This window comes from Oncorhynchus kisutch, linkage group LG26 (assembly GCF_002021735.2).
Source record: "Oncorhynchus kisutch isolate 150728-3 linkage group LG26, Okis_V2, whole genome shotgun sequence".
In the NCBI taxonomy this organism is placed as follows: Eukaryota; Metazoa; Chordata; class Actinopteri; order Salmoniformes; family Salmonidae; genus Oncorhynchus; species Oncorhynchus kisutch.
The window spans coordinates 23,469,179-23,495,251 of record NC_034199.2 but is presented as its reverse complement, the minus strand read 5'-3'; the positions used below and the strand labels follow the sequence as shown (position 1 = coordinate 23,495,251).

At 44.1% G+C, this 26,073-nt stretch overlaps 1 protein-coding gene across 2 annotated transcripts; it reads left to right on the top strand.

The window, feature by feature from the left end:
- Positions 1-5,018: 5,018 nt before the first annotated feature.
- LOC109871198 (retinitis pigmentosa 1-like 1 protein) lies at positions 5,019-25,571 on the top strand. Of its 2 annotated transcripts, XM_031806246.1 has the most exons (14): positions 5,019-5,163; positions 5,500-5,625; positions 5,923-6,021; positions 6,121-6,183; positions 6,286-6,444; positions 6,605-6,754; positions 6,871-7,029; positions 11,476-11,631; positions 11,737-11,861; positions 11,925-12,143; positions 12,422-12,890; positions 18,685-18,791; positions 20,272-20,337; positions 20,628-25,571. In XM_031806246.1, exons 1-14 carry the CDS (start codon positions 5,133-5,135, stop codon positions 25,278-25,280), a joined length of 6,582 nt encoding a protein of 2,193 aa, XP_031662106.1. In that variant the 5' UTR covers positions 5,019-5,132; the 3' UTR covers positions 25,281-25,571. The 2 variants fall into 2 exon arrangements, with proteins under 2 accessions (XP_031662106.1, XP_031662105.1); XM_031806245.1 differs by having other exon boundaries at positions 5,020-5,163; positions 11,737-12,143.
- The last annotated feature ends 502 nt before the right edge of the window (positions 25,572-26,073 follow it).

Sequence of the window (26,073 nt, the reverse complement as noted above, 5' to 3'; positions counted from 1 at the left end):
GTTTTCCCACTTTGCCAAAGAAGGAATCATTAAAATAATTGTCAACATCAAATGGTTTTGTGATTAATAAGCCATCTGATTTGATGAAAGATGGTGTTGAATATGTCTTTCTGCCCATAATTTCCTTTAAAGTACTCAAGTTTTTTCCTATCATTCTTTATATCATTGATCTTGGCTTCATAACAGTTTCTTCTTCTTTTTGATGAGTTTAGTCACATAATGTCTCACATAATGTTTCAATAAGTCAGATGTGTAGCCAGACTTATTAGCCACTCCTTTTGCCCCATCTCATTCAACCAAACTGTTGTTCAATTCCTCAATTAATCCATGGACCCTTAACAGTTCTAACAGTCAGTTTCTTAACAGGTGCATGTTCATCAATAATTGGAAGATGCAATTTCATAAGTGCAGTGTCTGGATGCTCCTCATTAATCACATCAGACCAACAAATATTTGTAACATCCACATAAAAATCACAGCAAAATCTTTTGTATGATCTCTTACACACTATTTTAGGCCCAGCTGTTGGAACTTTGGCATTCCTGGATATAGCCACTATATTGTGATCACTACGTCCGATGGGTATGGATACAGCTTTAGAACAAAGTTCTACAGTATTAGTAAAAATATCAAATCAAATTTTATTTGTCACATACACATGGTTAGCAGATGTTGATGTGAGTGTAGCTAAATGCTTGTGCTTCTAGTTCCGACAATCAAATCAAATCAAATTTATTTATATAGCCCTTCGTACATCAGCTGATATCTCAAAGTGCTGTACAGAAACCCAGCCTAAAACCCCAAACAGCAAGCAATGCAGGTGTAGAAGCACGGTGGCTAGGAAAAACTCCCTAGAAAGGCCAATACCTAGGAAGAAACCTAGAGAGGAACCAGGCTATGTGGGGTGGCCAGTCCTCTTCTGGCTGTGCCGGGTGGAGATTATAACAGAACATGGCCAAGATGTTCAAATGTTCATAAATGACCAGCATGGTCGAATAATAATAAGGCAGAACAGTTGAAACTGGAGCAGCAGCACAGTCAGGTGGAAGTTGAAACTGGAGCAGCAGCATGGCCAGGTGGACTGGGGACAGCAAGGAGTCATCATGTCAGGTAGTCCTGGGGCATGGTCCTAGGGCTCAGGTCAGTTGAAACTGGAACAGCAGCATGGCCAGGTGGACTGGGGACAGCAAGGAGTCATCATGTCAGGTAGTCCTGGGGCATGGTCCTAGGGCTCAGGTCCTCCGAGAGAGAGAAAGAAAGAGAGAAGGAGAGAATTAGCACACTTAGATTCACACAGGACACCGAATAGGACAGGAGAAGTACTCCAGATATAACAAACTGACCCCAGCCCCCCGACACACAAACTACTGCAGCATAAATACTGGAGGCTGAGACAGGAGGGGTCAGGAGACACTGGCCCCATCCGAGGACACCCCCAATGCACCCAATTACCCAACAATGCAGTAGTAATCTCGTTTGTTATTACAATTTCACAACAGCTACCTTATACACACAAGTGTAAAGGAATGAAGAATATGTACATAAAGATATATGAATGAGTGATGGTATAGAACGGCATAGGCAAGACGCAGTAGATGGTATCGAGTACAGTATATACATATGAGATGAGTAATGTAGGGTATGTAAACATTATATTAAGTGGCATTGTTTAAAGTGGCTAGTGATACATTTTTTACATGTGTGGCAGCAGCCACTCAATGTTAGCGGTGGCTGTTTAACAGTCTGATGGCCTTGAGATAGAAGCGGTCTCTCGGTCCCTTTTTTGATGCACATGTACTGACCTCGCCTTCTGGATGATAGCGGGGTGAACAGGCAGTGGCTCGGGTGGTTGTTGTCCTTGATGATCTTTATGGCCTTCCTGTGACATCGGGTGGTGTAGGTGTCCTGGAGGGCAGGTAGTTTGCCCCTAGTGATGCGTTGTGTAGACCTCACTACCTTCTGGAGAGCCTTACGGTTGTGGGCGGAGCAGTTGCCATACCAGGCGGTGATACAGCCCGACAGGATGCTCTCGAATGTGCATCTGTAAAAGTGCTTTTGGTGACAAGCCAAATTTCTTCAGCCTCCTGAGGTTGAAGAGGCGCTGCTGCGCCTTCTTCACAACGCTGTCTGTGTGGGTGGACCAATTCAATTTGTCAGTGATGTGTATGCCGAGGAACTTAACTTTCTACGCTCTCCACTACTGTCCCGTCGATGTGGATAGGGGGGGTGCTCCCTCTGCTGTTTCCTGAAGTCCACGATCATCTCCTTTGTTTTGTTGACATTGAGTGTGAGGTTATTTTCCTGACACCACACTCCAAAGGCCCTCATCTCCTCCCTGTAGGCCGTCTCGTTGTTGTTGGTAATCAAGCCTACCACTGTAGTGTCGTCTGCAAACTTGATCATTGAGTTGGAGGCGTGGCCACCTGCATGGCCACGCAGTCGTGGGTGAACAGGGAGTACAGGAGAGGGCTCAGAACGCACCCTTGTGGGGCCCCAGTGTTGAGGATCAGCGGGGTGGAAATGTTGTTACCTACCCTCACCACTTTTGGGGCGGCCCGTCAGGAAGTCCAGTACCCAGTTGCACAGGGCGGGGTCGAGCTTGAGGACGAGTTTGGAGGGTACTATTGTGTCAAATGCTGAGCTGTAGTCGATGATCAGCATTCTCACATAGGTATTCCTCTTGTCCAGATGGGTTAGGTCAGTGTGTAGTGTGGTTACGATTGCGTCGTCTGTGGACTTATTGGGGCATTTTTTTGAACGGGGCATGCTTATTTAGGATGGTGAGGAAAGCACTTTTAAAGAACAACCAGGCATCCTCTACTGACGGGATATGGTCCATATGCTTCCAGGATACCCGGGCCAGGTCGATTAGAAAGGCCTGCTCGCAGAAGTGTTTTAGGGAGCGTTTGACAGTGATGAGGGGTGGTCGTTTGACCGCGGACCCATTACGGATGCAGGCAATGAGGCAGTGATCGCTGAGATCTTGGTTGAAGACAGCAGAGGTGTATTTAGAGTGCAAGTTGATCAGGATTATATCTATGAGTGTGCCCATGCTTACGAATTTAGGATTGTACCTGGTAGGTTCCTTGATAATTTGTGTGAGATTGAGGGCATCTAGCTAAGATTGTAGGATGGCCGGGGTGTTAAGCATGTCCCGGTTTAGGTCACCTAACAGTACGAACTCTGAAGATGGATGAGGGGCAAACAATTCACATATGGTGTCCAGGGCACAGCTGGGGGCTGAGGGGGTCTATAACAAGTGGCAACGTTGAGAGACTCATTTCTGGAAAGGTGGATTTTTAAAAGTAGTATCTCGAATTGTTGGCACAGATCTGGATAGTATGACAGAACTCTGCAGTAGATTGCAACTCCACCCCCTTGTCGGAAAATGTTGTAGTTGGGGATGGAAACTTCATCATTTTTGGTGGCCTTCTTAAGCCAGGATTCAGACACGGCTAGGACATCAGGGTTGGCGGAGTGTGCTAAAGCAGTGAATAAAACAAATTTGGTGAGGAGGCTTCTGATGTTAACATGCGTGAAACCAAGGCTTTTACGGTTACAGAAGTCAACAAATGAGAGCGCCTTGGGAATGGGTGTGGTGCTGGGTGCTACAGGGCCTGGGTTAACCTCTACATTACCAGAGGAACAGAGGAGTAGTAGGACGGCTAAAGACTATAAGAACTGGTCGTCTACTGTAGTGCGTTGGGGACAAAGAATAAAAGGAGAAGATTTCTAGGCGTGGTAGAATAGACTCCGAGCATAATATACAGACAAGGGTATGGTAGGATGTGAGTATAGTGGAAGAAAACCTAGGCATTGGGTGACGAGAGCTGTCGCGTCTCTGGAGGCACCAGTTCAGCCAGGTGAGGTCTCCGCATGTGTGGAGGGTGTGACAAAATAGCTATCGAAGGCATTTAGGGCGGGGCTGGGGGCTCTACAGTGAAATAAAACAATAATAACTAACCTAAACAGCAGTAGACAAGGCATATTGACATTAGGAAGTGGCATGTGTAGCCAAGTGATCATAGGGTCCAATGAGCAGCAATAGGTGAGTCAGGGAGCCGTTCGGTAGGTGCTACTACGCTACGCGAGCTGGAGCTAGCGGGCCGTGGCCAGCAGATGGGTCTTCAGCGACGTCACAATGGAAAAGCCTGTTGAAACCACCTCGGACGATTACGTCGGCAGACCAGTCGTGATGGATCGGCGGGGCTCTGTGTCGCCAATAAAGGGTACAGGCCAATTGGCATAAGAGGTATTGTAGCCCAGGAATTAGCTGGTAGACCTCTTTGGCTAGCCGGAAAATGGGCCTAGCTCGAGGCTAGCTCAAGGCTAACTGCTGTTTGCTTCGGGACAGAGACAGGAGTAGCCACTCGGATTGCAGCTAGCTAGCTGCGATGATTCGGTGTAATGGTCCAGAGCTTACGCTAGGAATCCGGAGATGTGGTAGAGAAAAAAGCAGTCCGATATGCTCTGGGTTGATATGCAGGCTGTGCAGACTGGCAGGTATTGACCGAGCTGAGGCTGGCTGGTGTCCGAGTTAACGGTGAAGACCGCTAGCAGTGGCTAACTGACTAATGGGCCTAGCTCAAAAGCTAACAGATAGTAACAGATCCATACCATGTTGGGTGAGATTAAAATATATACGGGAGGAAAACTATTATTTACACGGGACAAGACAAAACACACGTCCGACTGCTACACCATCTTGGAAAAAAATTAGCATGTGTAGGGATGTGACTTCAATCAAATCAAATTTATTTATAAAGCCCTTCTTACATCAGCTGATGTCACAAAGTGCTGTACAGAAGCCCAACCTGAAACCCCAAACAGCAAGCAATGCAGGTGTAGAAGCACAGTGGCTAGGAAAAACTAGCCAAAGGCTTGAATGGAATATGACTGAAGGAGTGGGATGTTTATTTTTCACGTGTCTCTTTTTTAAATGTTGTATATCGTTTTTTCCCCTTTCCAACTATCGATAATTGTTCCATAGTTTACCATCCGTACAGTAGGTGGCGGCATGCATCTCTAAGGATTGTTTGCGGACCGCCATAATACCATAGAAGAAGAAGGTTATTTCGGTCGAGGAACGTCACCTGCGTCTGTCTGTAAGGTGTTCCGAAGCCAGGGAAAGGATGACCGGTCAGACGGAGGCTGATATACCTGGTAAGAAAAGCTGTCAAGTGTCTGTATCTCGCTTTTTTTAAACATATGGCTGTTATTTAGATAGTGTAGCACCGGTAATGTGTGGTGGTGAGCATTCGCTAACCTGTTGCTATTTCTGGCTTGCTGCGACTTAACGTTTAAATAGGTAGCTGACAAACGCTTGGAATTAGGATTTACCTACTCCTGTAACGTTAGCCTAGTGAAATCAGGGTCATTTTAGTACAACCAGACCTTGTAGGCTATATTAGACCTGTTATATTCCTAAACCCCAATGAAATGTCATAGTTTCTCTACTGTCTGAAGGTAGTTTTTAATTATTTGTTTTTACCGTAACAGAAACGGGAGCAGTCTTCACCTTTGGGAAGAGCAAGTTTGCTGATAATGTGCCCAGTAAATTCTGGCTGAAGAATGACCATCCAGAGGAAATCTCATGTGGAGGGGATCACACTGCTGTCATAACAGGTACTCAGTTTGTAGCCAACTCTCTCCCATGGGAGTGGGTGACTTGGAGATAATTTATGGTTTTATACAGCATCTGTCTGTTGTTTATAAAATGACTAAGTTATTATAAATAGTTATTAACAGTTTATTGATGCTATATTGAACCTGTAATTAGTTATTGCAATGAACAAAAGGTTTTGTACTTCAAGACGTGTAGTATTTAGGCATTCAAATAAAAAATGCATAGAAACAGTGTAATTAAGAGTTTTATTAGCAGTTTATGAAATATAAGTGTAATGCCTTTTCTCCTACCTGTAGGCCATGGCAGGCTGTTCATGTTTGGAAGTAATACCTGCGGTCAGCTAGGACTTGGGTCAGAGATCAATGTCAACATCAACAAGCCCACCGCTGTGAAAGGTCAGTCAGTCCATCATGTACTAGGATTATGTTTGACTCATGTTTTGTCAAAGTTTTTCTACGTTTTGTAATGTTAAAACCTATGTTTTTTTCCTTTAGCGTTGAAGTCTGAAAAAGTTAAGTTTGCATCATGTGGGAGAGACCACACAATAGTGTGCACATGTAAGAGAACCATGTTATTTTACTCTGCATTACTTGAGAGGATGTTATGAATGAATATCTGCTGTTATCATTACTTATGAGTTTTTCCCCCATGATTGTCAGGGAGTGGGCGTGTTTATGGTGCTGGCAGTAACCAGGAGGGGCAGCTTGGTTTGGGACACTGTGACGACACAAACACCTTCCACCTGCTTCATCCTTTCTCTGACCATGCACCAATCAAAATGCTTGCTGCTGGCTGCAACACCTCAGCTGCCCTGACAGGTAAGGATGACGACAGATGGGTTGTTTACTGGCATCATCAGTGTAGAGCAGTCCTATCTGTCTGTCTGTCTATCTGTCTGCCTGTCTGTCTGTCCTGGTCTGGTCTGGTCTTGTCTGTGTTTCTGATCTTTCACATGCCGTCTGTGTGCTGTATTGTTAGAGGATGGCAGGCTGTTCATGTGGGGTGATAACTCTGTGGGCCAGATCGGTCTGGGCACAGAGAGCTACACCTCAGAGCCCAGAGATGTGATGGTGGGACAGCCAGTGGCCTGGGTGTCTTGTGGATACCACCACTCAGCGTTTGTCACAGGTACACTCACACATGCATGGTTATTTTATATTGGGATCTTAACCTTATGCATACCACATCCTGTTGTTATATAATAACGCGGCTGGGTTATTGTTGTTGGTTTGGGCTTGTTCCAGTGGATGGGGACCTCTACACGTTTGGGGAGAGTGGGAGCGGAAGACTGGGTGTATTCCCAGATCAGCTAGCCAATCACAGAGTCCCTCAGCGTGTGGAAAGCATCCAGGATCCAGTCATCCAAGTGTCCTGTGGAGGGGAGCACACAGTGGCACTCACAAGTAAATACCTCTGTGAAATACTATTACTATTAACCTTTACACATGTGATTTCCAAATATCTCTTAACGGTCGCCCCAGTGTGAGATGTTTTAATGCGCGTGATGCAGAATGCATCACTGTTCCAAAATATGATTGTTACGCAATAGGACAGTTAACCCATGCTGCCCTCAAACTAAGGCACACTGCCTGCTAATCTATAGGCTACAAATTGAGGTCTGTTCCGTCTCCTCGTTAATTCACGTAAGAATTAGCCCATTTCACTGTTGCTGACAATTTATGTTTTAGGCTTTACTGAGCCGGACAAACTTCTCTCTTCGACAAGAGCCCAAGCACTTCCCCAGTGTTTCCCCCAAGTAGGCATCTCTAGTCAGAACAGGCCCTGCACAAACTTTTTCCCCCTGACAAATTTTCTGACTGGCGCCCGCATTGTATTCATTGTTGTTTTCCTTACAAATGTGTGCATTCCTATCCAAGTAAGTGCCTTATTTTCTGTATATTGTGTTGTCATTTCTACTGTAACATACCATATGTATGTATGGAGCATAATATATTTACTGTATTCCGATTCTTGCATAGATTGAAATGGACACATATGATGTGTGTAAAATACTTTTTTGAAGGTTGTACTGATTATAATGACACCATACAATGCATTCTGATTGTCACATAAAGATGTCAGACAAATATGCTATAAAAAACAAGGTGAAGGGATAGTTCACTCGACTGACTTATGGTGCTTTGAAGACAACTGGGAACTGAAAAATACGAGGTCAAATCATGATGTCAGTGATCTTTAGGTCGGAAAGAGACCCGAGTTCCTGAGTTGGAATTCTGAGGTGGATGACCGTTCAAAAATATTTCCCAGTCTGAGCTCTTTTTTTCCCGAGTTCCCAGTTGTCTTGAACGAAATGAAGGCGGAAGTCAGAGATATCTAGTTGTTTGAACATCATGCTCCGTAAAAAAAAAATGCAGAACTAAGAACAGATATAGCCCTTGGTTCACTCCAGACCTGACTGCCCTCGACCAGCACAAAAACATCCTGTGGCGGACTGCAATAACATCGAATAGTCCCTGCGATATGCAACTGTTCAGGGAAGTCAAGAACCAATACACGCAGTCCGTCAGGAAAGCAAAGGCCAGCTTCTTCAGGCAGAAATTTGCATCCTGTAGCTCTAACTCTAAAAAGTTCTGGGACACTGAAGTCCATGGAGAACAAGAGCACCTCCTCCCAGCTGCCCACTGCACTGAGGCTAGGTAACACGGTCACCACCGATAAATCCATGATTATCGAAAACTTCAACAAGCATTTCTCAACGGCTGGCCATGCCTTCCTCCTGGCTACTCCAACCTCGGCCAACAGCTCCCCCCCCCCCCCCCCCCGCAGCTACTCGCCCAAGACTCTCCAGGGTCTCCTTTACCCAAATCCAGATAGCAGATGTTCTGAAAGAGCTGCAAAACCTGGACCGTACAAATCAGCTGGGCATGACAATCTGGACCCTCTATTTCTGAAACTATCTGCCGCCATTGTCGCAACCCCTATTACCAGCCTGTTCAACCTCTCTTTCATATCGTCTGAGATCCCCAAGGATTGGAAAGCTGCCGCAGTCATCCCCCTCTTCAAAGGGGGAGACACCCTGGACCCAAACTGTTATAGACCTATATCCATCCTGCCCTGCCTATCTAAGGTCTTCGAAAGCCAAGTCAACAAACAGGTCACTGACCATCTCGAATCCCACCGTACCTTCTCCGCTGTGCAATCTGGTTTCCGAGCCGGTCACGGGTGCACCTCAGCCACGCTCAAGGTACTAAACGATATCATAACCGCCATCGATAAAAGACAGTACTGTGTAGCCGTCTTCATCGACCTTGCCAAGGCTTTCGACTCTGTCAATCACCATATTCTTATCGGCAGACTCAGTAGCCTCGGTTTTTCTGATGACTGCCTTGCCTGGTTCACCAACTACTTTGCAGACAGAGTTCAGTGTGTCAAATCGGAGGGCATGCTGTCCGGTCCACTGGCAGCCTGTATGGGGGTGCCACAGGGTTCAATTCTCGGGCCGACTCTTTTCTCTGTAAATATCAATGATGTTGCTCTTGCTGCGGGCGATTCCCTGATCCACCTCTACGCAGACGACACCATTCTGTATACTTCCAGCCCGTCCTTGGACACTGTGCTATCTAACCTCCAAACGAGCTTCAATGCCATACAACACTCCTTCCGTGGCCTCCAACTGCTCTTAAACGCTAGTAAAACCAAATGCATGCTTTTCAACCGTTCGCTGCCTGCACCCGCACGCCCGACTAGCATCACCACCCTGGATGGTTCCGACCTAGAATATGTGGACATCTATAAGTACCTAGGTGTCTGGCTAGACTGTAAACTCTCCTTCCAGACTCATAACAAACATCTCCAATCTAAAATAAAATCTAGAGTCGGCTTTCTATTCCGCAACAAAGCCTCCTTCACTCACGCCTCCAAACTTACCCTAGTAAAACTGACTATCCTACCGATCCTCGACTTTGGCGATGTCATCTACAAAATAGCTTCCAACACTCTACTCAGCAAACTGGATGCAGTTTATCACAGTGCCATCCGTTTTGTTACTAAAGCACCTTATACCACACACCACTGCGACCTGTATGCTCTAGTCGGCTGGCCCTCGCTACATATTCGTCGCCAGACCCACTGGCTCCAGGTCATCTACAAGTCCATGCTAGGTAAAGCTCCGCCTTATCTCAGTTCACTGGTCACGATGGCAACAGCCACCCGTAGCACGCGCTCCAGAAGGTGTATCTCACTGATCATCCCTAAAGCCAACACCTCATTTGGCCGCCTTTTGTTCCAGTTCTCTGCTGCCTGTGACTGGAATGAATTGCAAAAATCGCTGAAGTTGGAGACTTTTATCTCCCTCACCAATTTCAAACATCTGCTATCTGAGCAGCTAACCGATCGCTGCAGCTGTACATAGTCTATCGGTAAATAGCCCTCCCAATTTTACCTACCTCATCCCCATACCGTTTTTATTTATTTACTTTTCTGCTCTTTTGCACACCAATATCTCTACCTGTACATGACCATCTGATCATTTATCACTCCAGTGTTAATCTGCAAAATTTTAATTATTCGCCTACCTCCTCATGCCTTTTGCACACAATGTATATAGACTCTCTTTTTTTTCTACTGTGTTATTGACTTGTTAATTGTTTACTCCATGTGTAACTCTGTGTTGTCTGTTCACACTGCTATGCTTTGTCTTGGCCAGGTCGCAGTTGAAAATTAGAACTTGTTCTCAACTAGCCTACCTGGTTAAAATAAAGGTGAAATATATATATATTTTTTTTAAATAAGATTGTAACTATGGTATCTCAGGGTTGCCAACTTAGACCTTTCCAGGGGTTTTATTTTTATTTAACGTATAAACCTCTCCTGTGTTTGCCCCCCATTTATTGATAAATCCCCCCATCGTAGTAATATTTCCTGCATGATATCCCCCCACGATACCTTCCCCCATTTCTTCCGCCCATAGACTTGAAAACTCCCCACAAATGAAATGAACCCCCCCAACAAACGTTTTCATCCCTGTTTAGCTTCCGCACTATGGTCAGGCTAGGCAGTAGGCTTGTATTTGGGGTAATGATCTGTGAGGTGATAACATTTGATTTGCTTTGTGATTTGTCAAAAACGGTAAATTCATGTGCTCTGGTTATTGTATACACTGTAAAAAGTATATCAAAGATTTGTAATATGCTGAAAGTTAATATTTTTCACGCATTGGGCGCAGCCATCTTTGACTTTGTTTATTTGTGTCTTATAGTGAATGGCATTCTGGGATTAGGGAGTTTTCGCTTGTCAAGCATAAACAAACCTGGCTGCCAGCATAAAGAATTTAGCGGCTGTTAGTTTAGCTCACACGCATCTATTTTCTAAACAATATTACATTTCTCCCTTCTGCTCACCAGATATGTGGTTTATTGTAAACAAGTTTAGTTGTTAGGTCGCTAACTTATGTTCATTTTTTTGTCAGCACAACCTGTTATTTAGACTGTTTTATGGAATGAGTTTGGATGTGTTCTGTGTGATGTTTGGATGATGAAGTTTGCATTTATCTTTTACAATAAAAGGTGAAATTGAGGAATTAAGTTGTGAAGACCTTTTATTTATCATCAGTACAAAACATTGTTTGGTTGCTTTTCAGACAACAATGCTGTTTAGACACGTTTGTTGCATCATACGTTCTGTTGCCACTGTTCCAATCACATATTTGCGAAGGTACTCTGCAGGGACCACTCAACAATGATCACAAATATGTGATCGTACGTGTCAAAGGGTTAATACTAACTAAAGATACAGTACTGTTAATTAAATAAAATAGTCTGTCTATTGTTCCTAGCTGGTAACTGTCTCATCTTCTTCTACACCTCTCTCTCTTCCTCTCCATGTTCCAGAGGACAATGTGTACGCATTTGGGCGGGGGCAGCATGGGCAGCTAGGCCATGGGACCTTCCTGTTCGAGGTACCTTTGCCAAAAGCACTGGACCACTTCCGGAATGGCAGAGTCAGTCACGTAACCTGTGGAGAGAACCACACTGCAGTGATCACAGGCAATCTTCCATACTATTCTACTAGTATACACTGTTGAATGGATGTTATTCAGAAATTTGAAGCCTGAGCATTTTTCCATTGAGGCCTCATTTCTCTCACTCCAGACAGTGGGATTCTATACACCTTTGGCGACGGTCGCCAGGGTAAACTAGGACTGGGGGAAGAGAACTTCACCAACCAGTTCAGACCAACACTGTGCCCACGCTTCCTCAAATACAGTGTCCAGTCAGTAAGTCAAGTAGTGTCTGTGTCTATGTTCGTGCACCTGCTAATACTGTGTATGTCTGTTCAGGTGGCATGTGGCGGCTCTCACATGCTGGTGCTGGCTATGCCCAGACTCCCAGAGGTTGAGGAAGTGGTGATAGAGGAGGATGATGTTACAGAGAGCATTCTGGAGTCTCTGGAGACCTACACCGAGCTGCTCCTGATGGACCCCTCCTTCCTGATGCCCAACACACAGACCACACCTCCTCTCTGGGCCCTGTCTGCTAGGGCCCGCCGCAGGGAGAGGGTGAGTACTGCCAAAACATCTGACAGTTCCAGAAAGGAGATCTGAAGTGTTTATTACAAAGGGTGACAGAGTTGTGGTGTTTTGGTTGCCTTCACTAGCGACCAGTGTTGCATCACATTGCTGCACCTCAGTAATGGTCATGTGTAGTAGCCGACTTTATGTGAACCAGTCTAAGTAACTACTCTTTAATACTATTATTATGGTCTGAGGGAGCAATTTAGCCCTTATGTAGCCATTATTTAGTAGATTTATCTACTTTTCTGTGTTGTGTGTTTCAGGAGAGTTCTCCAGAGCAGTTTGGCCAGATGTTCCGTAACCTTCCGCCTCTGATGTCAGGCTTCCTCAACGCCTCCCTGCCCCTGTCCAGAAATATCCGCATCTCCAGAACACCATCTGAAGACCCCTGCACCTCCTCACTGTCCTCCAATCTCTCCTCAAACGACCCCCCCAGCCCCTCACTCTCCCTTAAATCCAGATCCAAAACCCCATTAACACTGTCACCCATGTTCATATTCCCAGACCCTCCTAGCCCTTCACTCTCCTGCAAGTTCTCCCCTAAGAAGAGTCCCAGCCCAAAATCCCCCAAATATGCATCTAAAGAACACCTCACCCCCCCACAGTCATTTAAATCCACACATAAACTCATCCCCACCCCCCCAGTGTCCCCTAAACCCTCCTTTGTAAAGCCCACAGATGACAACCAATCCCCCAAAACGCTGTCTGAGGGTCCCACCACACCACAGACAGGTAGCTGAATCCTACAATGCTGTCTTTCCTTTTCACCACAGGAAGGAAGGATAGGCTAGCCAAAGTTTAGTCTTAAAGATGGCTTTACAAGTGGGATGCACCAGTGCCTTCGGAAAGTATTCAGACCGTTTGAATACTTTTGTCTTAGATTTTATTTTATTTTTATCCATTCTAGAATAAGGCTTTAATGTAATGTGGAAAAAGTCAAGTGGTCTGAATAAGGCACTGTATACAGGCATAACTGCTTCCCATATTCTATGACCTATCCAGACCTGGGTTCAAATACATGGATTTCAGTATCTGGTATTTAAAATACTTTTTCTGTGTATTTGTGTATTTTCAAATACACAGCCCAAAACAATCACTCATAAAACTTAAATGAATCGCAGTCTCAAATAGCCACCTATCCCTTTTAATAGCCAGGCAACTGCACACATTTCAGCAAATAACGCCTAATTCAAAATTCAGTGATGACTTGAAAAAATTGTCAATCATCCGATTTTTATCGCCAGTAAGAAACTGCTAGCCAATGGCTACTAACAGCTGAGAGCTGCTAACTAACTGGCAGGCACAAAAACCATCAACAATCTAGGGAGTACAGACCCCCAGAAATTGTCCGATCACATTCTAGTGGAGAAAGTAAAAACTGCCAAAAATGCAGTCAAGAGGAAAATAATTATTCTGTCAATGAAAAGTTTTTATTTTTCGAATAGAGGCATACTAAGACAAAACGTGACACAACGTGTAAATGATAACACATTAGTGCAGGAAATGAAGACATTTATTAAAATGCTGGAAGTGCATGCTGGAATTCAACAATTAACAATGCAAATGAGCAAACGCTGTGTTAATTATGGAAGTAGACGCCTGGCTCAAACAGAAGCCTTTCTCTAATAAACAGCTGTTGTGATCAGTGATTCAAGCAAATAAATGTCTGGGCTATTAATTGAAGTTTTACAGACTTTTATTTGTAAAAACCAAATAGTCTGCCAAATTGTATTTAACAGTATGTTCAAATACTTATTTCAAATAGTATTTTCAAATCCCTGGGTTAAAAGCATTGGAGTGTATTTTAGTTTTCAAATACTTTCCAAGTGTATTTTCAAATGCATTATAATATTTTTTAATTAAAATAAAGTACCAGTCAAATGTTTGCGCTCAATAGTGCATCCCACTTGTAAAGCCATCCGAAACGGTGCATCCCACTTGTAAAGCCATCCGAAACGGTGCATCCCACTTGTAAAGCCATCTTTAAGACTAAACTTTTGCTAGCCTATCCTTCCTCCTAGACTTTAATTGTTGCTTTTATATATTTGATTGTTGCTTTTATTTATTTATATATATATATATATATATATATATACACATACATACATACACACACACTACCATTTAAAACTTTGGGGTCACTTAGAAATGTCCTTGTTTTCCATGAAATATAGTCAAGACGTTGACAAGGTTATAAATAATGATTTTTAATTGAAATAATAATTGTGTCCCATGCTTTCGTCAAATAATCCTCCATTTGCAGCAATTACAGCCTTGCAGATCTTTGGCATTCTAGTTGTAAATTTTTTGAGGTAATCTGAAGAGATTTCACCCCATGCTTCCTGAAGCACCTCCCACAAATTGGATTGACTTGATGGGTATTTCTTACGTACCATACGGTCAAGCTGCTCCCACAACAGCTCAATAGGGTTGCGATCCAGTGACTGTGCTGGCTACTCCATTACAGACAGAATACCAGCTGACTGCTTCTTTCCTAAATAGTTATTGCATAGTTTGAAGCTGTGTTTTGGGTCATTGTTCTGTTGTAGGAGGAAATTGGCTCCAATTAAGCTCCGTCCACAGGGTATGACTTGGTGTTGCAAAATGTAGTGATAGTCTTCCTTCTTCAAGATCCCTTTTACCCTGTACAAATCTCCCACTTTACTGCCACCAAAGTACCCCCTACTTGACAGATGGCGTCAAGCACTCCTCCACATATTTTACTTTTTTCTGCGTCTCACAAATGTTTTTCTTTGTGATCCGACACCTCAAACTTAGATTTGTCTGTCCATAACACTTTTTTACAATCTTTTTCTGTCCAGTGTCTGTGTTATTTTGCCCATCTGAATCTTTTCTTTAAATTGGCCAGTCTGAGATAAGGCTTTTTCTTTGCAAATCGGCCTAGAAGGCCAGCATCCCGGAGTCGCCTCTTCGCTGTTTACGTTGAGACTGGTGTTTTGCGCGTACTATTTAATGAAGCTGCCAGTTAAGGACTTATGAGGTGCCTGATTCTCAAACTAGACAGTCTAATGTACTTGTCCTCTTGCTCAGTTGTGCACCGGGGCCTCCCAGTCCTCTTTCTATTCTGGTTAGAGCTATTCCACAAAAAAATACAGTTTTATATCTTTATGTTTGAAGCCTGAAATGTGGCAAAAGGTCGCAAAGTTCAAGGGGGCCGAATACTTTCGCAAGGCACTATATATATATATATATATATATATATATATATATATATATATATATATATATATATATATATATATACAGTTGAAGTCAGAAGTTTACATACACTTTGGTTAGAATTTGTTTTTCAACCACTCCACCAATTTCTTGTTAACAAACTATAGTTTTGGCAAGTCGGTTAGGACATCTACTTTGTGCATGACACAAGTACCTTTTCCAACAATTGTTTACAGACAGATTATTTCACTTATAATTCACTGTATCACAATTCCAGTGGGTCAGAAGTTTACATACACTAAGTAGACTGTGCCTTTAAACAGCATGACAAAATTATGTCATGGCTTTAGAAGCTTCTGATGGGCTAACTGACATAATTTGAGTCAATTGGAGGTGTACCTGTGGATGTATTTCAAGGCCTACCTTCAAACTCAATGCCTCGTTGCTCGACATCATGGGAAAATCAAAAGAAATCAGCCAAGACCTCAGAAAAATATTGTAGTCCTCCACAAGTCTGGTTCATCCTTGGGAGCTATTTCCAAACGCCTGAAGGTACCACGTTCATCTGTACAAACAATATTACACAAGTATTAACACCATGGGACCACGCAGCCATCATACCGCTTAGGAAGGAGATTCATTCTGTCTCCTAGAGATGAACGTACTTTGGTGTGAAAAGTGCCAATCAATCCCAGAACAACAGCAAAGGACCTTGTGAAGCTGCTGGAGGAAACTGGTACAAAAGTATCTATATCCACAGTAAAACGAGTCCTATATCGACATAACCCGAAAGGTCGCTCAGCAAGGAAGAAGCCACTGCTCCAAAACCGCCATTAAAAAGCCAGACTACGGTTTGCAACTGCACATGGGGATGTAGATTGTACTTTTTGGAGAAATGTCCTCTGGTCTGATGAAACAAAAATATAACTGTTTGGCCATAATGACCATCGTTATGTTTGGAGGAAAAAATGGTGGGGCTTGCAAGCCGAAGAACGCCATCCCAACCGTGAAGCACGGGATGGCAGCATCATGTTGTGGGGGTGCTTTGCTGCAGGAGGGACTGATGCACTTCACAAAATAGATGGCTTTATTAGCAAGGAAAATTACATGTATATATTGAAGCAACATCAAGACATCAGTCAGGAACTTGAAGCTTGGTCACAAATGGGCCTTTCAAATAGACAAGCATACTTCCAAAGTTGTGGCAAAATGTCTTTAAGACAACAAAGTAAAGGTATTGGAGTGGCCATCACAAAGCCCTGACCTCAATCCTATAGAATATTTGTGGGCAGAACTGAAAAAGCGTGTGCGAGAAAGGAGGCCTACAAACCTGACTCAGTTACACCAGCTCTGTCAGGAGGAATGGGCTAAAATTCACCCAACTTATTGTGTGAAGCTTGTGGAAGGCTACCCAAAATGTTTCGACCGAAGATTAACAATTTATAGGCAATGCTGCTAAATATTAATTGAGTGTCTGACCCAAATGGGAATGTGATGAAAGATATTAAAGCTGAAATAAAATGTATTTGGCTAAGGTGTATGTAATCTTTCGACTTCAACTGTGTGTGTGACTGGTACTTTATATGTAAGTGTGTGTATGTATACAGTACCAGTCAACAGTTTGGACACACCTACTCATTCAAGAGTTTTTCTTTATTTTTACTATTTTGTACATTGTAGAATAATAGTGAAGACATCAAAACTGTGAAATAACACATATGGAATCATCTAGTAACCAAAAAAGTGTTAAACAAATCTAAATATGTTTTACATTTTAGATTCTTCAAAGTAGCCACTTTGCCTTGATGACAGCTTTGCACACTCTTGGCATTCTGTCAACCAGCTTCATGAGGAATGCTTTTCCAACTGTCTTGAAGGAGTTGCCACATTACCTGAGCACTTGTTGGCTGATTTTCCTTCACTCTGCAGTCCAACTCATCCCAAACCATCTCAATTGGGTTGAGGTCAGGTGATTGTGGAGGCCAGGTCACACCTCCTCCTCCTCCATGCTGCACGGTGGGAACCACACATGCAGAGATCCTAGCGTTCACATACTCTGCGTCTCACAAAGACACGGTGGTGGGAACCAAAAATCTCAAATTTCGACTCATCACACCAAAGGATAGATTTCCACCGGTCTAATGTCCATTGCTCGTGTTTCTTGGCCCAAGCAAGTCTCTTCTTATTATTGGTGTCCTTTAGTAGTGGATTCTTTGCAGCAATTTGACCACGAGGGCCGGATTCACGCAGTCTCCTCTGAACAGTTTATGTTTAGAGTTTGTGTCTTTTACTTGAACTTTGTGAAGCATTTATTTGGGCTGCAATCTGAGATGCCGTTAACTCTAATGAACTTATCCTCTGTAGCAGAGGTTACTCTGGATCTTCCTTTCCTGTGGCGGTCCTCATGAGACAGTTTCATCATAGCGCTTGATGGTTTTTGCGACTGCACTTGAAGAAACTTTCAAAGTTCTTGACATTTTCCGGATTGACTGACCTTCATGTCTTAAGATCGGTGTCCCTAAACCGGAACGGTTGTTGTTAACATGCGCTAATGTGACTAGAATGACATTGTAAATAGCAGCCAACTTTCCAGGACATATACAGTAGACATGTCTTATGTGGGCAGAAAGCTTATATTCTTGTTAATCTAACTGCACTGTCCAATTTACACTAGCTATTAGAGTGAAAAAGACCATGCTATTGTTTGAGGAGAGTACTCAACAACAAAACACTTATCATGGCAACTGGTTTGATATATTCACCTCTGAAGGTAAATATTGATTTGTCATCCTGTCTTAATGTAATGATGGACTGTCGTTTCTCTTTGCGTATTTGAGCTGTTCTTGCCATAATATGGACTTGGTCTTTTAACAAATAGCGATATCTTCTGTATACCACCCCTACCTTGTCACAACACAACTGATTGGATCAAACACATTGAGACGGAATGAAATTCCACAAATGAACGTTTAACAAGACACACCTGTTAATTGAAATGCATTCCAGGTGACTACCTCCTGTATGCCAAGAGTGTGCATCGCTGTCATCAAGGCAAAGGGTGGCTACTTTGAAGAATCTAAAATATATTTATATATTTGTTTAACACTTTTTTGTTACTACATGATTCCATCTGTGTTATTTGATAGTTTTGATGTATTCACTATTATTACATAGTAAAAATAAAGAAAAACCATTGAGTAGGTGTGTCTAAACTTTTGACTGGTACTGTATATCTGAATTCTTACATTGAATGTATGTGAAAGTAATTGAGATTTTTGAAATATTATTTGAACCCAAGTCTGGACCTATCCCAGTGCAGCCATGTTCTCAGTATCTGTATTTACAGAGAGGACCAAGGACACTGTGATAGAAGCAACTGACAGCCGGATGCTCATTGAGAATTTGGAGAAGAACATGGATGAAGGGGACAATAAAGACATGTTGCCAGACCTGGTGAGTACAGTGGTTTTAAAATAGAATATTACCATTTGTAGCATGTGTTATGTGTAGGTAGGTATGCTGTCTTGCTTTCTTCTGAGGTACAGTATGTGGGCACAATGTCTTTGGCCTGGGATCATAATGGTCTCTGTTCCCCTCTACGTTTGTCTGGGTTTTCTGTTGTCCTTTACTTTGGTCTGGCCTGGGTGCTCCAAGGCAGGAAACAGTGTTTGCAGGCAGTCTTTGAGTATTCCAGGAAAATGTGCATAGCTCAGCGCACTTGTGTGTGTGTGTGTGTGTGTGTGAGTGAGATAGGGGGGCATTTTCCATTTGGTGGAACACTGGGGGGGGGGGGGGACCCAAAACCATTCATTTTAATTGTACTTGTTTTGGAATCTCTCCATCTGTTTCTGTATCTGTCTCACGCTCATTTGCTTTTCCAAGAAAATATGTCATAAGTCTCCTCGAGGCAGCTTCAGTGCTACAGATGGCTCCTGCCAATAAACAAATGTGTTTGAGCTTAACCCATGTCCCTGCCACCATCCCTCCCATCACCATACACACACAGAACAAGTATACACATACACACACACATACAGCACCTCCTTGTGTGTAGCTAATCCATAGTGTTGACTTGGCTGGGATGACGACACACTTCACGTCCATGTTTCCATGACTCCTGCTGAGGGAGACTGTGAGGGAGTCTCCAGTGTTCAGATGAGAAGCGTATTTAGCTACACACAGCCAAACACTGCCACAGAAGCTGGATGCTTTTAGTGATACAAGCACAATGTTTTTACCAACAATATCTTCATCACAGTCTTCATCAGACCATGCTTGTTGCAGCACACAATGACATCCAGCACTGTGAACAACAGACGTGGAGGAGAGAGAGCAGCTAGAGAAACACATGATATTGGGAAGACCAGGCTTTTCTTTTCGTTGTGCTTCCTCTCCCATGCATCTGAGGTCATTCCTTACACAGAGCCATTACAGTGTCTTGTGTGCTATGAGCCTGAGTGTATACTGTACAGGTTTTATCTAGTCCATGAGAGCCTCTGAGGTGTAGTATATGAGAAGTTATGAGATAGATGAGTTTGGCACACGTTGATGAAGGTGCATATGTTAATGAATTGTAATGGAAAATATTCTAATAAAGGTTGCCTTGGCAATGAGCACCCTCTCATTATCTTAGATTATCATTTATTTCCAGCGGAGATGGGGAAAAAATAGAGGGATTGAATCGCCATACGTCTTAGTTCTTCCTACCGGCCTCTAGTTATGTGGTTTGTAGGCTCATGCTTGCCTGCAGGAAAGCTGATTACACACACTTTGTTTACATTCCTGATGGAAAGAAGATTATAGCTTTTGTGTTGTAACCCTTTATAGTGGTTTCATTATAAGAACTTCTATGTAAGTATTGCCGTATCTCTATATAGTTCAATGAGATGTTGAGTTTGGTTGTGAGACTTGTGTCCTGTTCTCTTTGAGGCAGGCATTACCATCAGGGGGAGATTTTGGCGATGAGACTGGGACTACATCTGCAGAACAGAAGGATAAGGTATGTTATTGTATTTACTGGAAGGGAGAGGAAATAAGGACTGCCATCTACAAGTCTTTCTCCTTTTCTCCTTTACTCTACCTTTTAGCTACTTTATTCTGCTTTACACTTTACTGTCTCCTCTTTATGTTTCAAATCCTTTTTCTCTACTCTTTGAATATTCTCTATTTTTTGCAAAACCTTATCCTGTTTTCATCTAATTCTTCCTTTGCTCTCTTACTTTTATTTCTCTTTACAACTTTCTCTGTCTTTCTCTTCCTGTCTCTTTCACTCTTTCTCTATCGCTCCAGGGACATAAAAAGGGTCGGGCTCTGAGGAGAGCTGTTAAGGAGGCAGAAATGGAGGTTGAACAAGCCCCGGCCAACAGGAAGCTGCAGCTACTTTCCCATAAGGCCCTTCCTACCGAGCTTCTGAGAGGCTCCAGCTTGAGTTCATTAAAGGCAGAGGGCACGCCCCCAAAGAGCCCCAAATGCTTAATGAACCCTCAGACCCCAGCCAGCGGCAAGGAAAACATTGCCATGACAGCAGAAAATTCTGGCATCAAAGTGAACACCAGTAAACTGACAGGTAGTAATCTGCAAAGCACAGGTAAAGCAGGGTCTAAACCAATTTCACCAGCAAAGAAACAAAGCAAGTTATCCGTATCGAAACCTAGCACTCCTACACACAGCCAGATCCAGATATCTGTGTCTAAACCCAGCACTCCAAAACATGGTCAAAACAAACTGTCTGAATCTAATCCCAGCACTCCAAAACATGGTCAAATCAAACCGTCTGAATCTAAACCCAGCACTCCAAAACATGGTCAAAACAAACCGTCTGAATCTAAACCCAGCACTCCAAAACATGGTCAAAACAAACTGTCTGAATCTAAACCCAGCACTCCAAAACATGGTCAAAACAAACAGTCTGAATCTAAACCCAGCACTCCAAAACATGGTCAAAACAAACCGTCTGAATCTAAACCCAGCACTCCAAAACATGGTCAAAACAAACTGTCTGAATCTAAACCCAGCACTCCAAAACATGGTCAAAGTAAGCTGTCTGAGATGAATAAAGGTACAGAGATGAAAGGTAAAGGCCCTGTAAAAGTTCAAGGTAAAGAGGCTTTCAAAGACAAGAAATCTAAAATTGCAGAGGAATATACTAAAACAATTGAAGTTCAAAATAAACCACTTCAAGAGATCATGTCCCCTCCAATCAAAGTTAAAGGTAAACCTGTGGAAAAGGAAACAACTCCAATTAAGGCTACTGCTGAAACCATTCCTTTGAAAGTAAAGAGCATTCCCAAGAAGATTGTAGATGATAACAAACCATCTGAATGTAAAGGCACTCCAATAAAAGGAAAAAAGAAGGCAAAAGAGGTGAATGAAGAGAAGATGGAAGAGTCTATTACTTTCAACGAGTCAGGGACAATAGTGGGGAACAAAATGGCAGTTAAAGATAAAGGCAAAGAAAAAGAAAGTGCAACCACCAAAACAAAACATGTGCCCAAACCAAAAGATGTTGAAGCGAAACTAACTGAGTTAGAGGGAGTCCCAGTGAAACTGAAAAGCAAGCCGACAGAGGTTTCCAGCCAAGCAGTCTTAGTAGAACCTACCTTAAAGGCCAAATCACCAGTCACATCACTCTCATTATCAGATGCACTACCTCAAAATGCTGGAGATAAGAAGTCAACAAAGTCACTGGTTGTCTGTCAGGTCAGGGATAGAGTGGAGGTCCCAGGGGAAGATGCCTTTGATGAATCCCAGAAGGGGAAGCCTAGCTGGGGAGGATTTCTCAGCGATGCAGCCTCTCTCCTTCCAGATGTGGGGATGGCGGGGACAGCCATGGGGGTCCTGAGTGAGGTGGTGACGAGCGTGAGGGGGATTCAGTCGGAGAGTGACACAGACACTTCTATCCCTCCTCGGCGGTCCAGCCGGGTAGAGAGGTTCACCAAACAGAGCGCCATCACCCAGCCTTCCTCCACATCACCCTCTTCTTCAACATCAGATCCAAGCACAGCAGAGCAAAGCAAGAGGACTGACGCCCGCATCGGCACCCTCAGGAATTCTGATCAGGAAGTGGGGAGCAGGATTATTGAGAAGGACCCAGAAACCACAGAGGCTGCTAGCGAGAGGTCAGGGGGTCAGGCCAAGGTCGATTATGATGAGAACTCTAGTAGTCAAAGTTCGGGAGCTGAGGATGATGAAGATAAAGAGTCCACAAAGAGACATGGAGATGGGACAGAAATGGAGAGCACCAAACAAGAGGAAAAAGAGGATTACAGAAGTGTTAAGGGTCTGGAAGATAACAGTGAAGACAGTGATACTGTGGCCAGCGGAGAGGGAGAGGAGGGTAGAGAAGAAAAGAGTGAAGACAGCGAGGGCGGAGAGGCAGAAGAAAAGAGTGAAGAGAGCGAGGGCGCAGAGGCAGAAGAAAAGAGTGAAGAGAGCGAGGGCGCAGAGGCAGAAGAAAAGAGTGAAGACAGCGAGGGCGGTGAGGCAGAAGAAAAGAGTGAAGAGGATGCGGAGGCTGAAGAAGAAGAAGAAACGAGTGATAGTGTGGGGACAGGAGAGGGGGAGGAGGAAGACGAGAGGTGTGAGAGTGAGGGGACAGGAGAGTGGGAACAGGGAGAGAAGAGTGATAGTGATGCAACTATAAAGGGGGAGGAGGAAGAAGAGAAAAGTGATGAGGGCGCAGTACAGGGGGAGGAGAAAGAAGAGAAGAGTGATAGTGAGGGGACAAGTGATGGGGAGGAGAGCAAAGAGAGTGATTCTGAGGCAAGCCTAGAGGAGGAGGGAGAGGAGACGAGTGCACAGAGTGAGGGGGAAGGAGAAGAGGGCGAAAGTAGTTCTGGGACAAGTGGAGAGGAGGAGATGAGTGAAGAAGAGTCCAGTGATGAACAGAGTGGGGATAAAAAAAAAGAGGAAGAGGAGGAGAGCAATTTGAGTGAGTATGAAAACGAGGAGAGTGGTGATGAATCAGGAAGTGAGGCTGAGAGCAAGAGTGAGGTATCAGCAGAAGAGAAAGAAGATAAACAAGCAGAAAAAGCAGAAAGTAAAGCCACTGAGTTTGCAGAGGAGGAAGGAGAGAACCAAGAAGAGGAAGAGAGTGGAGCAGAGGAGGAAGGAGAGAACCAAGAAGACGAAGAGAGTGGAGCAGAGGAGGAAGGAGAGAACCAAGAAGACGAAGAGAGTGGAGCAGAGGAGGAAGGAGAGAACCAAGAAGAGGAAGAGAGTGGAGCAGAGGAGGAAGGAGAGAACCAAGAAGACGAAGAGAGTGGAGCAGAGGAGGAAGGAGAGAACCAAGAAGACGAAGAGAGTGTAGCAGAGGAGGAAGGAGAGAACCAAGAAGAGGAAGAGAGTGGAGCAGAGGAGGAAGGAGAGAACCAAGAAGACGAAGAGAGTGGAGCAGAGGAGGAAGGAGGGAACCAAGAAGAGGAAGAGAGTGGAGCAGAGGAGGAAGGAGAGAACCAAGAAGACGAAGAGAGTGGAGCAGAGGAGGAAGGAGAGAACCAAGAAGACGAAGAGAGTGGAGCAGAGGAGGAAGGAGAGAACCAAGAAGAGGAAGAGAGTGGAGCAGAGGAGGAAGGAGAGAACCAAGAAGATGAAGAGAGTGGAGCAGAGGAGGAAGGAGAGAACCAAGAAGATGAAGAGAGTGGAGCAGAGGATGAAGGAGAGAACCAAGAAGAGGAAGAGAGTGGAGCAGAGGAGGAAGGAGAGAACCAAGAAGACGAAGAGAGTGGAGCAGAGGAGGAAGGAGAGGGAGAGGATAAGGAAGGTAGTGAAAGTAAAGAAAATGAGGAGGGGGAGGAGGCAGGTGTATGTGAGGAGGAGGGGGAGGAAGAAGAGGACGAGGGAAAGGATGAAGAAAGTGGAGAAGGTGAGGATGATGCAGGAGAGGGTGAGGATGAAAAGGAAGGTGAAAAGGATGAGAACAACGAAGTTGAAAAGGGTGAGGAGGGACGAGAAGATGATGAGAAAGAAGCCAGGGGAGAGGAAGAGGTTGAAGGTGGAAAAGGTGAGGAAGAAGAAGAAGAGGGAGACAAAGAAGCAGAAGGAGAAAAGGAAGGAGAGGAGGAGGAGGAAGAAGAAAGACAGCAAGGAGAGGGGGAGGATGAAGGAAAGGAAGAGGGTGAAGGGGAGGAGGAAGAAGAGGAAATTAAGAATAGAGAAGATGAAGGAAAGGATGAGGATATGAAAGAAAGAGAAGAGAAAAATGAGGAGAAAGGAGAGGATGAGAGTGAAAAGGGGGATGGTGAAAAACAGGAAGAGGAAAGAGGAGTGCATGAAGAGAGAGATGAGGAAGCAAATAAACCAAAAGAGGAAAGGGAGTGGCAAGAGGAGGAAGTGAAGGGAAAAAACAGGGAGGGGGAGGAGAAGGGGGGAGGTAAAAAAGAAGGGAAAGAAAATAAGACAAGTGATGGGGAGGTAGAACAAGAGGAAGAAGAGGGCACATGTGAACAGAAAGGGGAGATGGATGAGGAGGAAGCGGGAGCGGGAGAGGAGGAAGGAGAAGAAGAGGAAGAGGATAAAGAAAAGGAGGAGAAAGATAGTAAAGGAGAGGAAGAGGAGGGAGAAGAAGATGAAGAGGGAGAGGAAGAAGAAGAAGAGGGGGGGGGAGATGGTAAAGGAGAGGAAGAGGAGGGAGAGGAAGATGAAGAGGGAGAGGAAGAAGAAGAGGGGGAGGAAGATGGTAAAGGAGAGGACGAAGAGGGAGAGGAAGAGGACGAGGAAGAAGAAGAGAGAAAATCACAGAAAGGGATAAAGAAAGGGTCACAGAGCGTACCACCTAAAGCAGCTCCCCCCAGCAGGAAAGGGAAGGAAGAGCCCCCAATGGAGAAACCCAAACCACCAGCCCGCACCAAGCTGAGGACCACAGGGGGAAAACAGGCCAATGGAACCCAAGAATCCCAACAGTTCTGGAACAATGTCTTACCCCAGTACCTGGAGCTGAAGTGAAATATACTGGACATCAATGGTTCCCAATTTTATTTGGGTCAGAACCCATAACCTGACTGTTAATAACAGCTGGAATGGGTCTGGACCTCAGAAAACTAAGCCAGGTGCTCAATATACAGCACGACCCTACGTAAACTCCTTGAATTTAATCAATATCTGCATACAATTTACACAATATGCCCAACTGTACTGTAAGGTACTAAACTGAGTGTACTCATGCACTATACTGTACTGAATTGTAATATACAGATATTTGTATTAAATAAAGAGAAATTGAGAATTTCACAGGACTGTCAGGAGCAAAGACTGTTTTTCTAGTAGATATAGTAGACATAGTTAAAGATGATTGTTCTGTCTCTATACCTAGGTGATAGGGTATCATTAACCCCTAGAGTTCAGTATACTGTAATTATAGATGAATGTACTATGACTGTCTGGAAGGGCACTTGGAGCCAGCAGAAGACATGGGATCCCTTCTAGAATCTAAAACATCAATTTCTGCAGTACATGTAGGAGAAACAAACACGTGCAGTCACGCGCACACACATGCAGTTTTTTGTGTTTCAGCCTAGTTCAGTCTGGTTTGGTGTTATTGTTATTATAGTTCCTGAGAGGCTACTGCACAGAAGCTCTGTTTGACTCACACTACCCTCTCCTGTTTCCTGTGAAGACAAGGAGCACCTTAACACCTTCATGTGGAGACTCGCCCCTAAAGAGACCAGAGAGGAGAACTGGCAGGCAGGCAGCCAAAGCTGTGTGTGAGTGTGAGAGCGCATGTGTGTGTGTGTGTGTG

Bases quoted from the DNA above. Each gene is read 5' to 3' on its own strand.
- LOC109871198 (XM_031806245.1), top strand. From the start codon at position 5,133: ATGACCGGTCAGACGGAGGCTGATATACCTG. The intron at 6,755-6,870 runs GTACACTCACAC...GGCTTGTTCCAG, and splicing joins CCACTCAGCGTTTGTCACAG to TGGATGGGGACCTCTACACG. The intron at 7,030-11,475 runs GTAAATACCTCT...TCCATGTTCCAG, and splicing joins GCACACAGTGGCACTCACAA to AGGACAATGTGTACGCATTT.